The 13,600-nt window shown below is 40.6% G+C and overlaps 1 protein-coding gene across 1 annotated transcript in view; it reads left to right on the forward strand.

Annotated features, from left to right (window-relative positions):
- The first annotated feature begins 8,725 nt into the window (after positions 1–8,725).
- LOC129110999 (solute carrier organic anion transporter family member 5A1) overlaps positions 8,726–13,600 on the forward strand; it is a 35,093-nt gene continuing 30,218 nt past the window's right edge. The window contains exons 1-2 of the mRNA XM_054623286.1: positions 8,726–8,824; positions 9,255–10,685. Coding sequence (XP_054479261.1) covers positions 9,728–10,685 — 958 coding nt within the window. The 5' untranslated portion in view covers positions 8,726–8,824; positions 9,255–9,727. The remainder of the gene's footprint in view (positions 8,825–9,254; positions 10,686–13,600) is intronic.

The following is a 13,600-nucleotide window of genomic DNA, read 5'->3' on the forward strand; positions in this document are numbered from 1 at the left end:
GGTTTCAAGGAAAAAGGAGGAGGGCGAGTATTGGTGATAATGAAGGAGCAGGCACGTATGACCCACAATGGATCCCTCGGATTATGGTCCAGACAAAGACAGTGTTGCAGTAATTACAGTGCAAACACTGCTGCATTGTGTGTGTATGTGTGTGTGTGAGTGTGTGTGTGTGTGTGTGTGTGTGTGTGTGTGTGTGTGTGTGTGTGTGTGTGTATGGTTTCGTGTGGATCGGGGGCAGAAGGCATTGCTCTATTAGCAGCTGTGTCTCAAGAACCTACTGTAAGAGGAGGATGTGTGCGCGGCCTTTAGGATGATCCAGAAGAGGAGAACAAGGAAACACAGACCTGCTGATTATGTGTCTATTTAAACTAGAAATAATGCCTCATTTTTACCAGACAAATTAAAGGATACAACTGGTGGTATTCCCTTAATTCTGTTACTGCATGAAATAATCCATGGAAGAAACAAAAGCAACAATGTGATAGTCAGCCCCTCAGTATTCTGAGACATCCCTACCCTGTGACCCAAGCCCATTTGTCCCTACTGAAGATGTAAATATTTAAAAATGGATCACAAATACATTGTTACATGTTTTTATGTGGCTAAATACTTTCTTATGCATTGTAGTTTTCAACGTTACTCAAAGAGGAATAAATAGTATTGTTATTGGGGACCTTTTTTCGCCAGAGGGGGCTTGAAAGAGATAGGGCGTCTTGGAGTGGTTTGGTTCACAAGTGACTATTTACAGCACAAAGTTAATGTTTGTGGGTTTGATTAAGAATAACTACAGCGCCCATGTTCATTGTAATGAAGGAATATGTGAGCCAGTGCAATGCTGTGACTTGTTTATGTTTTAAATAAACGAGTCAGAGACAAACAAAGACAAATAATTGTCATTATTAGACAATAATGGAGCCATATCACACAAAACAATAAGCTATATTAGGCTTTAGCTAAATACAATGATTCTGAGGAGGGTGTTGTTTGTTGACCATAAAAAATATAAAAATATCAACAGACTAATTCCACAAATGAGTTGAGGAAAACTCCATTGCCAAACACTCTCAACTGCTGTAAAATCCAATTAGTGAATGATTTTTAGTACAAAATCAGACATGCAAAAGTTGTTGTTGCACTGCTACCACATAATACTGTATGTTCCCAACTATGTAAGCAGAAGCACACTCAAGAAAAATAAATGAATCAGCTGCTCAGTTTGGGATTGATCTCCGTATGCATCAGGGATGATGTCATCAAAACTTAACAAGTTGTCAAACTGGGGCTTTTGGTCCCAGCTAATCCGTTTCATTGAAATACCCCAATTCCTTTCATCCCCTATCCATCCATGTCACCCTCTGTCTGCGCTTCCATGCAGCCTTCCTCCCAGCTTAGGCTGATTATCAGGAGTGGCCCATTTACAGTATGGCTAGAAGGTAATTAGTGAGATGAGCTGGGCAGAAGGATCCTCTTTAGGGGTTAAGAAGGCACACGCTGAAGTACCTTTGGCTTCAGAGGGGCTGATATGTGTCGGGGTGGTATGACAACAATAGGACGGGGATTTCCCTTTAGGTTCATCCAACTAGGGCCCACCCTGCTCAGAGGAAAAGAGGTGCATCACAGCTGGGTAACATACATGTTTTCATTATCAACAGCTGTCCCAAAAAGAACATTTGAGTTAACATTCAGTTGTCATAATCTGATGTTGTTATATCTGAATTATTTCATTAAGCAATGTAAAGATGTTTTCTTTTAGGTTATAAAATATGCAATGACAAAGCTGCATTTGTTTCAGCAGTCTAATGAGTTTGTTTGCTTTTTGAAGTTCTGCATCCAAAAGGAATTTGTTGTGGTATAATGTGTTGCTGGTTAATTATCAGTGAATACAGAAAGTGTGATTATTTCACAGATATCTTTTACACTCATCCTTCCTTTTCGAAACACTCATCCTTCCTTTTCGAAACAAAAACAAACAAAGGTTTAGCATATCTTGTCAGCAGATAAAAAGTCTGAATCTATGTGCACAGGTACAGCGATGCTTGGCACACAAACACAAACATACATACAAACATATACATTATATTGTTTGTAACGTACTACAGCGGTCAGATGTTCCTCCTTTCCAACAAATGATAGAGCACACCCTCTGCTTAGGTGGCTGATCACCTTAGCCCAAGGGCCTGAAAATTGCACAAATACTTCAGCTGGTAGCTTAAGCCTTTAAAGGGCAATTATTCCATTCATATGGAGGTAATTGTTCCCCATGAATATGAAATGTTTGGCATTCCCTCCTCTAACATTGTGAGGGCTGTGTGGATGCTCTTGGAGGAGGACAAAGCCCTAAAGGTATGGCCCATTTCCATATGTGTTAGGGGAATTGAAGAGGGCTTGAAACAGCCCCTCTGTTTACAGTAAACTTAGCGGCTCTTCTCGAAGGACAGACCTGCTGAGTATGCAGCTAAACTGCCTTTTTAAACTCATACCAGCAGCAGCCCATCAGTTGCTGTCTATTAAACCACATGAGTTGAGCTTAATTACGTGCATGTGCACTTCTGTTTTGATTCAAATGAAAATAAAAAAATAACTCATGTCTTTATCTCATTCATTCATAATCAAAATAATGTGATTTTGTTCAGAAGGAAGAAATGTAACTGGTATCAATATGGTGATTTGATTCAAAAGAAGTAGCGTTGATTATTGATTACTGTAAGATGAGCTACCATTGCTGTTTTTAGTGCAAGGTTGATAGCAAACCTACTTAATAATGTCATATACAATAGCAAGACGTCTGTGAAATATAACATCTCAATTTGCATGTTTAATTCCTTCCTTTACATACAGTTTAATTAAATGTATTGGATTAAAGTGAGAAGGCACATGTGTGTAACTGACTGCAAATATATTATTTTATACTAGGGACTGAAATTAAATCAGTAAATTACCCACTTTATTCTAACATTTAAGACTTTTATTGCCTATTTCAGGTTTTCTTAATGTAAAAAATTAGCATTGAAGTAATCCATAATCAGTCAAATGTTTTGCAATGATCCCCTCAGCAGGGGAGAATTCTCGGGGTCATCTTTGCAATGGAAGCCGTGTGTTATCACTGTTAAAACAGTGCTGTTAGCTCTTGTTAGCAGTGAACATATTTGTTAATGTCCTGGTGATTTATTAGGAAAGGGACATTCAGCCACTCTTTGTCATGGAGGGACCTGTATGTATGCCCCCTCATTGGGTGACCTGGCCTACCAATCAAGCTTTTCTGATGTGATGGTAGGGCTGAGGGTGATGGGTCTGGAGGGGATGGGGGGGGACTTTTGCATAAGCATGGGGCCCAATCTGCTGGGATTGCTCTGCACAGTGAGGGGTGCTCCGCAGGCTTATACTGGGGGTCTTTATTTTGGGGCCCTTGCACTTTTTAACACAATTACTACACCACCCTTCTGTCCTGATCTGCTTTCCTTATTCATATGCATCAGCCGCTCTCTGGGTTGCAAAGTTTCCAGTTGCAGGCCCTTCTGAATGGTTAACCTAATTTGGGGAGTAGTCCCGACAGCAGACCAGGGAGTCTGTCCACATCACAAGAATGTTGACCCTAGAAAGCAACACAAAGAGGACTGCTAATTTAAAAGGATGCCTTTCCAGTAAACAGAATGTGGTAAAACTGTACCACAGTGGGTTATAGTTCAAGCATAGAGTCCTCCTATATCTTTGAGTGCTGTTGTAAAGCCATTAGCTGATGAAGCCGTGCAACAGTCGGAGACGGATGGATGGATGTTTCCTTCACCTCTCTTTTCATGATGCAAAAAACAGCCAAAACAAGCAAGAGTACCTGACATGAGGATCCTGCTGATTATTTAGGTGTAATTACGCCTCCTTATGTGGCAGGTATCCTGGAGTCCTGGAACTAGAAGCACCTCTGACTTCCAGTTACACTTCGATGTCTGTCATCATTGCATTTTCCCGTACGTTACTCGGTGGATATTATAACCAAGGCTATACATACAGGAACAGACTGCTGTGTGTTTATGTGAACTATGGGGGGATGGGAACGTACAGTATATTTATGAGCACACATGTCTGCATGGGTTTGTGTGTGATGCCCTTTAATAGCTCCAAAGGCAGACACAGTGAGCTGAGAAACAGACGGTGTTTCATTAGTGATTCCTGTAATGTCAATAAAGTTGGGATGGTTAACAGGAAGAGTGTGGGATGGAAGCAGGGGGAGACCGACCCAAGGCCATGGGAAGTGTCGGACCAGGCTGCAGATGATGATGATGGTGATGATGTAATCAATCAGTGACTGACAGGAAGATATCTCACAAGCACAACATCTTTGTAACAAGCATATTGAATATTGTTAAGAGTAAATGTATTATGTATATGTGGAAAAGGAAGATAAAAGGAATTAAATGCCCAAATCAAAGGAGTGCTGAATATCATTGACTACTAAATAGCATATGTATCTAAAATGAATAAAAAGTATTATGCATGTTAGCAGTTTAACTTTCTTTTTTTATGAAATTAATGAAAATAATTTGCTCTATTTTTCCTTCTTTTTTCAATTAAATTAAAGTGCTACCACAGTGATTTATTATAATGATTATATATACGTTTTGTGACTTGTGAGGTACAGATTCAAAAGATCGGTCAGAATTGTTGCAACTCAATAACTTTGGTTAGACTGTGCACCTGATAAACACATTGTGCAACTAATTTACACTAGTAACCTGATGAGATAATAAGAGTAAGTTTCTAAGACAGATCTTATACTAATTCGAATCGAAGCCTTAGATGCAATCTTGGTGTAACCAGAAAAATAACTTTTCTAAATCAGTTTTTTTCAATTTTCCATTTTGTTTGTGTGTCATTTTATCAGCAGACCTTCATACGATGCAACCCATCCCTCTGTTTGATGCTTACAGTCTTGAGGACTGAGCACCATCTACTGGTCTCGTTCAGAAACACAACCTCTCGGCAGATCCTGGCCTCATTGAACTACATTATGCACTAGAGGGTGGTGTTGTATTTCTCTCCTTTGTGGAAGCGGTGCTCAGTTTTGAAATCAGTACATTGCCCCATCACACTACAAATGGATCCAAGACAGTTCTTTTGAGTGTTTACCGTTTGATTGAATTTTCTCTATATAAAATATTTATCACCATATGAACAGCCAGCTCAATGGGGAACGATTAGTTTCTCCATAGCGCTGATCTGGTTTATGCCCATCAATATTGATATTTTGAATAGATTCGATTTCTGAAACCCTATGAGCGATAAACAGAATTTACAGTTGTTCTAATAAGAGGCTGTTTGTTTTATTGCCGGGTATTATGAGAAATGCAATAACTGTTGGCAATGACTGTGGGAAACATTTAGATATGAAGGAAAGCTTTGTGAAGACCCCCTTTTAAAAATGCAGGCTTGCTTTTCAGTCTTTATTGTTGGTTTGCTCGTTCTCATGGGAAGTTTTTTGGTTGTTTTTCTGCACCAAAAAAAGACATGTTTTGTTCTCTAGGCAGCTGAATCTTCTAAAGCTGTACTGTACTGTACTGTACTTTAGAACTATTCTATGAAAAGCATGACGTTGTTAACCTTTAGAAAAAGCCACCCCTGTTCTCCACGTCCGACTCTGGGATAATTAATGCCCCTGTAACTTACCCATCTTCTTTAACTCGATGGCATTTGGCTGGCAAAAAAATCTGCTGTGGACAAAAAATATAAACAGTGTGTTGCATATTACTCCTCTTGAAATCCTTCTACTTGATTACAAAGAATGAGAGCTACAGTATTGTGTTAGACTTCAAAATACACGAAACATAAAATGGATTTAGTTCACAAATTTAGGTAGAAAATGGAAATGTTTACTTCTGCTACACCAAGCCACATTATGAACTGTCTGGTGTCAGCTATAGGGTGACTGTCGAAATGCCTGTCTTGATTTGGATCTCAGGATGTTAAAGCCACATATCTTTATGAGATTAAAGCAACATTGAAATTATTCTGACAGCATAGGATTGTACAAAAATAAGACGGACCAAGTGAAAATTGTTGAAGTCTAGATTTTGCTTTCAACCTTTTACTCTTAGTGATAATTTAGTGATACCCAACCTTAGGTCTGAACCCCTCAAGGGATTGTGGGAGAAAAAAGGAAATATTTATTTTAGAAATAAAATAAGACATACTTTTTTAATATATCTATGTTTATTCTTCCTGACTTTCTCTAACATGAATGCTGGCAACATCTGAGTTAGAGGATTATAGATGTAATAACTCCTAACATCAGGAACCCTTATCATATACGGTGTATTAGCAGAAGAATATAGAAGCACAACATATATTCATGGTGGTTTGAGGTATTGATTAGCTTGCTGCGTGCTGATAGCCAGAGAGGGACATTAAAAACTCTTGAACAGAGCCCACTGGGGGCCTCTATATGGACCATGATGTTTCTCACTGATCCCTCTATCTTTCTCTTTCAGACACCAACGAGATGGTGGACTCCATGATACTTCAAACTTTTGGGGAATAAAAGCTAAGCTCGTGTGTCAGTTTAGTTTAAAATAAGTGACATTTGCTCTCACATGAACCAATTCTGCGTAGTGAAGCAGAGATTTGACATTCAGGCTTCGTTCAAATTGTATTCCTCCAAGGAGGAACCAAAGAGCATCAGAATGAGGAGCGGAGGAGGAGGAGCGGGATTGATCACCCACATACCCAGTCCAGGAAATGAATTAATGACCTTGGAGAAAGTCATCCATCCCTCTGACAGGCACTAGGAGTCAACTACCTCTCTACAAAAAAAGGTGCAAGTTAATTTTCTGTCTGCAACAACGTTTTTCAATTAATCTCCATTCTGTGGTATTTTACTTTTCAAAAATAAAATATAGTGTCAAATGTTTTTACTTAGACAGATAGAGAATCAATACATTTATTTATATCTAACAATATTATGATTTTTACCTTATAAATGTACTCAGTAATGTTGCAATGGCCATCGGAATGAAAGACAACAGTCATTTTATCCTCCTCAAGACAAGTCTTTATAAGAGTTACATTATGGTGATTATGTATGGTTCATGTGCAAATTGAATATATTTCAAGATGAGTGTCAGCTTTTACAATGTGTAGAAAATATATCCATCCAAGACAGAGAGAGTTGTTGGGTTACAATTGGGATTCCCCTCAGTGCAATATTAAATGTAATTTAATATATCAGTTGAAGTACTTTTAATCGAAGAGTGAGCGGTAATATTCCGTCCAAAAAATAAACTGACTTCACAAGATGTTTTATTAAAATTCATTGTGTCAAAGAGACTGCCAGAGACAGTCTGTCTACATCAGGGGTGTCAAACTCAAATACACAGTGGGCCGAAATAAAGAAATTGATACAAGTCAAGGGCCAGATGGGTTCAACGTTTATTGAAAACTTATTGAAAGAACCTTAGTGCACATATTGAACCTGGAACTAACAAGGCCTATAGAGTATTGCCTATAAAACAACATTAATTATGAAATAAATGAAATAAAAATTATAAATAATACATAAATAAATAAAAATAAAAGAGAATGAGAGAGTTTCATGTAGACTCTACATGAAACTCTCTCATTCTCTTTTTTTTTTTAAACATTGCATTTGTGCTTTCTACCATCACTGCAGGGTCAGTAAAGGTCCCATACTGCCCAGATGCACTTAACAAGCCACCATATGGGCCGAAAAGCATGCTGGTTGAAATGAACGAATGAAAACATGAATGCATTAGTATTTCCAAACATGTCATGTCTCAAAGAGTCGCTGTTACTCCTCCCAGTTGTTACATGTAACGTTAATAAGACAAGGCACGTTAAGAACTACAAATCCCAGAAAAATAATCCACACACACGTTTGCACGCTGCGTTCAAGTTCCAATCACCTCGTTGGGTTTCAGTGGATCTTGGAGTTTGCCAAATAAGAGTTATCATATCGTTGTGTGTCTGGTAAAAAAAACAACACAAGCCAAGATGTGACCTAGCTGTGTGTGTTGGTGATTTTTCTTTTTACATTTTAGGCTAAAAGTATCACAGAGCTACTTTGTGTTATAGACTTGAGAAGACTATTATTAGTCACATTACTATCCCTATTTTCATGGCTATAATTCTACTGTAATAATTGCTGCTGTTATTATAAGTAGTCTTATTATATGAATCATTTATGTCATATACATTGAATGTGTTGTATCTCTGTTATGCTGTTCATTCTGTACACATGACATCTATTGCATTCTGTTTTTCCTGTGAATGTGAGGGTGTAAGGACAGAGGATGTAACATGTGCACAGATTGTAAAGCAAATTTGTAATTTGTGATTCTGGGCTATACAAAATAAATTGAATAGAATTGAAAAAGAGTATGGGTAAATCCGCATGAATAATATCAATAATAAACAAACAAACGTGTCAACCAAATGACTTAATACAATCATGCATATGCTTTTGTTTGTTTACTGCTTTGTATTCTTGTTTTTCTGTTTTTATAATAATAATAATAATAATAATAATAATAGCACTTTGAGATTCTTGAATATAAAGTGCATTATAAATAAAATTTATTATTATTATTATTATTATTATCATCATTTATATCACATTTCTTTGTATGTACTAATATTATAAGCGAATATATCCAAGCACCAATAAATAGCAATTTATTTGTGCTTGGATCTCTTTATTTTACACATTTCCGACAGCCCGTGAAGGCAGCATTTTGCCCACCAGCAGCAGCCATCCGCATCAAACACATTTCATTCACTGGTCGCTCCGTGGGAACAACAGGCTACCTCCCTCTGTCCTGTGAGTATGACAGCCTCTCACACAACCTATCCATCAAATAACTTACTCAGACTTACTGTCTGCTTAACATCACACATGTCTCAGGGTTTGATTTCTTTTCAAAGTCATGACTGTGTCTGTGGCCAGCATGGTCTTTTGTTCTCTACATGTGTTTCTGGTTTTGACAAAGGAAAAGCTCGTCCCCGCTGCCACACCGTCACACCTGTGTATGTGCATGCTCGTCCGTGTAGAACGTGTTTTTGATGTGATGTGTGTAACAATGTAACCAGTCTAATCCAGGCTGGACACATTACCATAATGCCAGAAGTGAAAGGGGTTGTATTTTTGCAAGCTTTATTATTTAAAGTCTACTTTTTTTTTTAGAAATATGTTTATATATATTTTAATTTAATGTTTTTTTCCCTTTATTGTTTGTTTTTTCTTCTAATAGGATGCTGCACATCTATGGGACAAAGGCTACGCAAAATGAATCAAACAAAGAGCCATAAAATCAACACAACATCCACATGGAATCCTAATTTGGGGAACATTGTAAAGACAGCACCTTTTTGTAATCTGTATATGATCATTTTGTATTCTTATAAGCTATTTATTCAAAACTATTCAGTCCATAGACAATATTCTTAAGTGTTAAGCTGATGTTCTTCTGTATTCAGTCAAGATATCACCATTGGCTTGTACGAATATTTGGGCACTAACTTTGTTACAGAGAACAGCTGCTGTAAATAGATATGTGGATTAAACATGCTCATAACTAGAGGGGTTCAGGCCGACCCAGTCCCACTGGCAGGGCAGAGTATTTCTCTCTAGCAGCAGATCCACTGTGTCCTCATGTGGCGGTAGATACTGACTGACTCTTCAGCACAGCCAGGAGCCAACAGAAGCTGCATCTCCAGCTGCACCATGACCTCATCGGACAACGATGAAACAGGGAGCGATCTCTCCGAGTCTCTGGAGATCCTTGACCTCCAGGACCAGTATATGGACCCAGAGACCTGCTTCAAGTCCAAAAGTTTACCCATCCTGAATGGACCCTGTCAGTCGGATCCAAAGGCTGAAGGGCTTCGACTGGTCAACACCACCCACACCTGCGTGGCCGTGGAGGAGGGCGTCGAGCTCCAGCCGAAAACCCCAGAATCCAGCCAGGCAGAGACTCCCTCCTCCAGGACGGACTTCTCCCCCTCTGCCTCCAGCATTGTGGGACTCAGTAGCTCTTTACCCGTGGAGGGCCACAGGGCCGCCGGCTCTGGGGGTAAAAAACTTGGTTCCTCTCTCACCCGCCTTATCCACATCCCGGTCAGGAAGTATGCCCGGGCGATCCTGAGGGACTCCCGCTGCTTCCTGTTCTGCATGTGCTACCTGACCTTCATTCAGTCCCTGATGGTTTCGGGCTACCTGAGCAGCGTCATCACCACCATCGAGAAGCGCTACAGTCTGCGCAGCTCTGAGTCCGGCCTGCTGGTCAGCTGCTTCGACATCGGCAGCTTGCTGGTGGTGGTCTTCATCTCCTACTTTGGCGGCAGGGGTCAAAGGCCGCGCTGGTTGGCTGTGGGTGGTGTGGTCATCGCCATAGGGGCAGCGTTGTTTTCCCTTCCCCACTTTATCTCACCGCCCTACCAGATCCAGGAGATGAACTCATCGATTGGCAACGAAGGCCTCTGTCAGAGTGGCAACGGCAGCGGGCGTGAGCTCGATGTTGCATCGTGCCCTCGTGACCAGGAAGGCAATGAGCACAACCTGTACGTGACTCTGTTCATCTGCGCCCAGATACTGGTGGGCATGGGGTCAACGCCAATCTACACCCTGGGGCCCACCTACCTGGACGACAACGTGAAGAAAGAAAATGCATCTCTCTACTTGGGTAAGATGTCCTGTAATTCATTTTATTGACTGATATTTCTAAGAAGTGAATGAATATTGTTACTTTTTTTAGACTACATCATCCTCACTAGTTTTGCTCCGCAGTTCAAACTATGCAGCTCTGGTGTGTGACTTGAAGGACGCAGAGCCTTTGGGTTACACAGTTACTGGTCTCTAACACAATTGGTGTCAATTATCACAGCTGATTTTATCCCCACTATTAATGAATTGGATGTTTGCCTTTTGATAGATTCCGAAGATGGTTTGGTCTTGCTTATGTTAACCTGGAGGGTATGTGCATGTATGAATACCTCCAGAGTTCAACCGAATGCACTCACCCCAGCAGCCCTCTGTCCTTTTGGTATAATCTCCGCGGCATGCAACCTCTGCACCACACTGAAGTAAATACAGACACTGCAAAGTCAACCCTGGGCCAGAAGCACAAGAGAGGAGTGTGGGACGAGAAGCAGAACTGGGTTGCTTATGATTAATGGTCCTGTACTGTGTGCGTGTGTGTGCGTGTGTGTGTGTCCCCTCAGTTGTGTGTGTGCGCGCACAGAAGGCTGGCAGCAGTAAAGCAACATGCTTTGATGTTAATCAAGAGAAGATCAGTTTGTGTTGTATTTAAGTTTGAGCGGATTGTCCGTTGTGTTCCTTCCAAATCATTTGTACATTTCTTCCCAGGTATTCAGTCATTTATCTGGTATGCTGGGGCTTTGCTGGCCTTAATGGTTTGGCTCAGAGTGATTGGAACATACATCCATACCACATACTGTACATAGCTCATAGAGGAGTTATGGTTCTTGTCTGCCTGTCGTTGGGTTATTGGGGCATGGGGCACTCCTCAATCTGGTGTCGTTACACAGATGGTCACTTTCCCGCTGAGTAGGGCTTAAGCTAATGATTGTTTTCATCATTAGTTCATCTATTGATTTATATTTTAGATCACACTACAAAATGAGAGAAAATAGTGAAAAATGTCCACTGAATGTTTGCATTTTTGCTCGATAAAGATCTTGAACGATTTAAAGATTTGTAATTATTGTCGCTTTTATCTTTCAATTGATCCATCACAGATCCATTCGCAGTACGAGCTGTATTTTTTTGTCCTTCTTTTGTCTTGCGTGAGGAGCCATGCATGCACCATGTTGGACAGAAAACAACCTTGAGATGGTTGCACAGCATTAGCCACGGTGCTGACGCTAGCCCTTGATCACAACATTACACACCCTGTGAAGCATATTCTCTGTCGAGTGCTTTCCCTGCCCGCTCCGCTGCCCCTGAGACCCAGAATTGATCAGGTCCCTGCGTCACAGGGAGCCAATGCAGCATAGCTATTGAACCAGGCAGGAAAACAAGGAGTAAACATCCCAAACACAGACTTACTGTGCCCTCACCTCGGCAAGGCATTGCAGAGCAAATGCATCAGGGTTCTTAAGGCTCATCATCATCATCATCTTTGTCATCAGATGTCCCCATGTATGGATGTACTGACCTTGATGGCTTTTTTCAGAAGGGTCTCTGAGGGATAAGCTGTTTTGGAGAAACAGACATGTTCCAACATGTCAGAGGGTGTGGATAAGTGGGGGGAATGTGCTTGATTGTATAGCAGATACTCCCAAAAGCCATGGTAACTGGGCTTCAGTCTTATCATCCAGGTGTTTTGAGTACATTTTTTATCTTTGACATTCTCTGAGGCTTGTTCTGGTATTTGGTGCATGAAAGTCCAGGTGGTGCTGGCTTGTCATGTTAGTTTGAATCAAATCTACCTTTTACACAAGATGATTCTTTATTTCACCTCCAGAAAAAAAGCATATTGTTTGGCAAGTGTAAGGCTTAACATTAAAATGTGTCCTTTTAACCTCTACCCGTCCTCTTTCTCCCTACAAGAAAGGAAAATGGAGCACTTCCAAACCTGATCACCCACAAATCTATCAAGCCATTTTCATATTTTCCAATTCTAATTTTGTGGGGATATAGGCTACCCATATCTCAAGGCGGCTTCCCCACCAAAATTACCTTGAGATGCTTTTTTCCCCCCACACACCCATTAATGTAAACCCCTTCTCAATTTACACTGGCTCAGAGGGGAGGAGCTGCTGGCTTTTGTAGGACAATGCGGTTTACAATGAGGGTACTTCTGGTGCTCTTGGAGGAAGAGAAAGAGAGTGGATTGTGTGTGTGTGTGTGTGTGTGCATGTGTGTCAGGATGTTATCTTTGTGTATGCATGCATACACATTAGGGCATTCCCTCTGACCTGTCACCCCATTTCCCAGCTCAGGCCCCACGTCACTATGGTAATGTAACGGGCACAGCATCTGAACTTTACCTCTTTTACTCTACTTTAACAAACGGTGGAATGAGGGTGTAGATTATTTGGCCATGTGTATCTGGTTTTAGTGGTTTTATAGCGCTCCTCTACAGAGCATAAGGACAAAAACTGTGAGCTCGAGTGTGCACATTTCTGCCTCTCTCCTCAGTCTTTTCTCTCTTTCTGCTCTGACAGATTAACAACATGGCATTCTCGGCGTTACTATGGTGAACGTTTGTCTTTGCCATTCTCTGAGGAGCTACTCCATCTTGTATGAAGGTGGCTCGTTGCATTCGATGAGGTTTCTGTTCTCCAGTTGAGTAACAATTCTGCAGTAAACGAGAAACAAGCTTCATTTGAAACAACACCCGGCTTTAGTTCTTGATTTGTTGTCTCTGCTGTTTACGGTTGCCTCCAATCTCTAACACTGTTTCACCATCTCCATCTGATTTGGCAACGAAATGACCCACCGATCTAAACCAACAATAATCTAAATGCTCCTCATTGAATTGTTGGTCCATTACAAGCTTTGGACAGTGGCTGTGACCTCCAGCTATGAGGGGGGGGGGACGACGACGACAACCTCTGTGATTTACAAGCTAAT

This window comes from Anoplopoma fimbria, chromosome 21, assembly GCF_027596085.1.
Source record: "Anoplopoma fimbria isolate UVic2021 breed Golden Eagle Sablefish chromosome 21, Afim_UVic_2022, whole genome shotgun sequence".
Classification (NCBI taxonomy): domain Eukaryota; kingdom Metazoa; phylum Chordata; class Actinopteri; order Perciformes; family Anoplopomatidae; genus Anoplopoma; species Anoplopoma fimbria.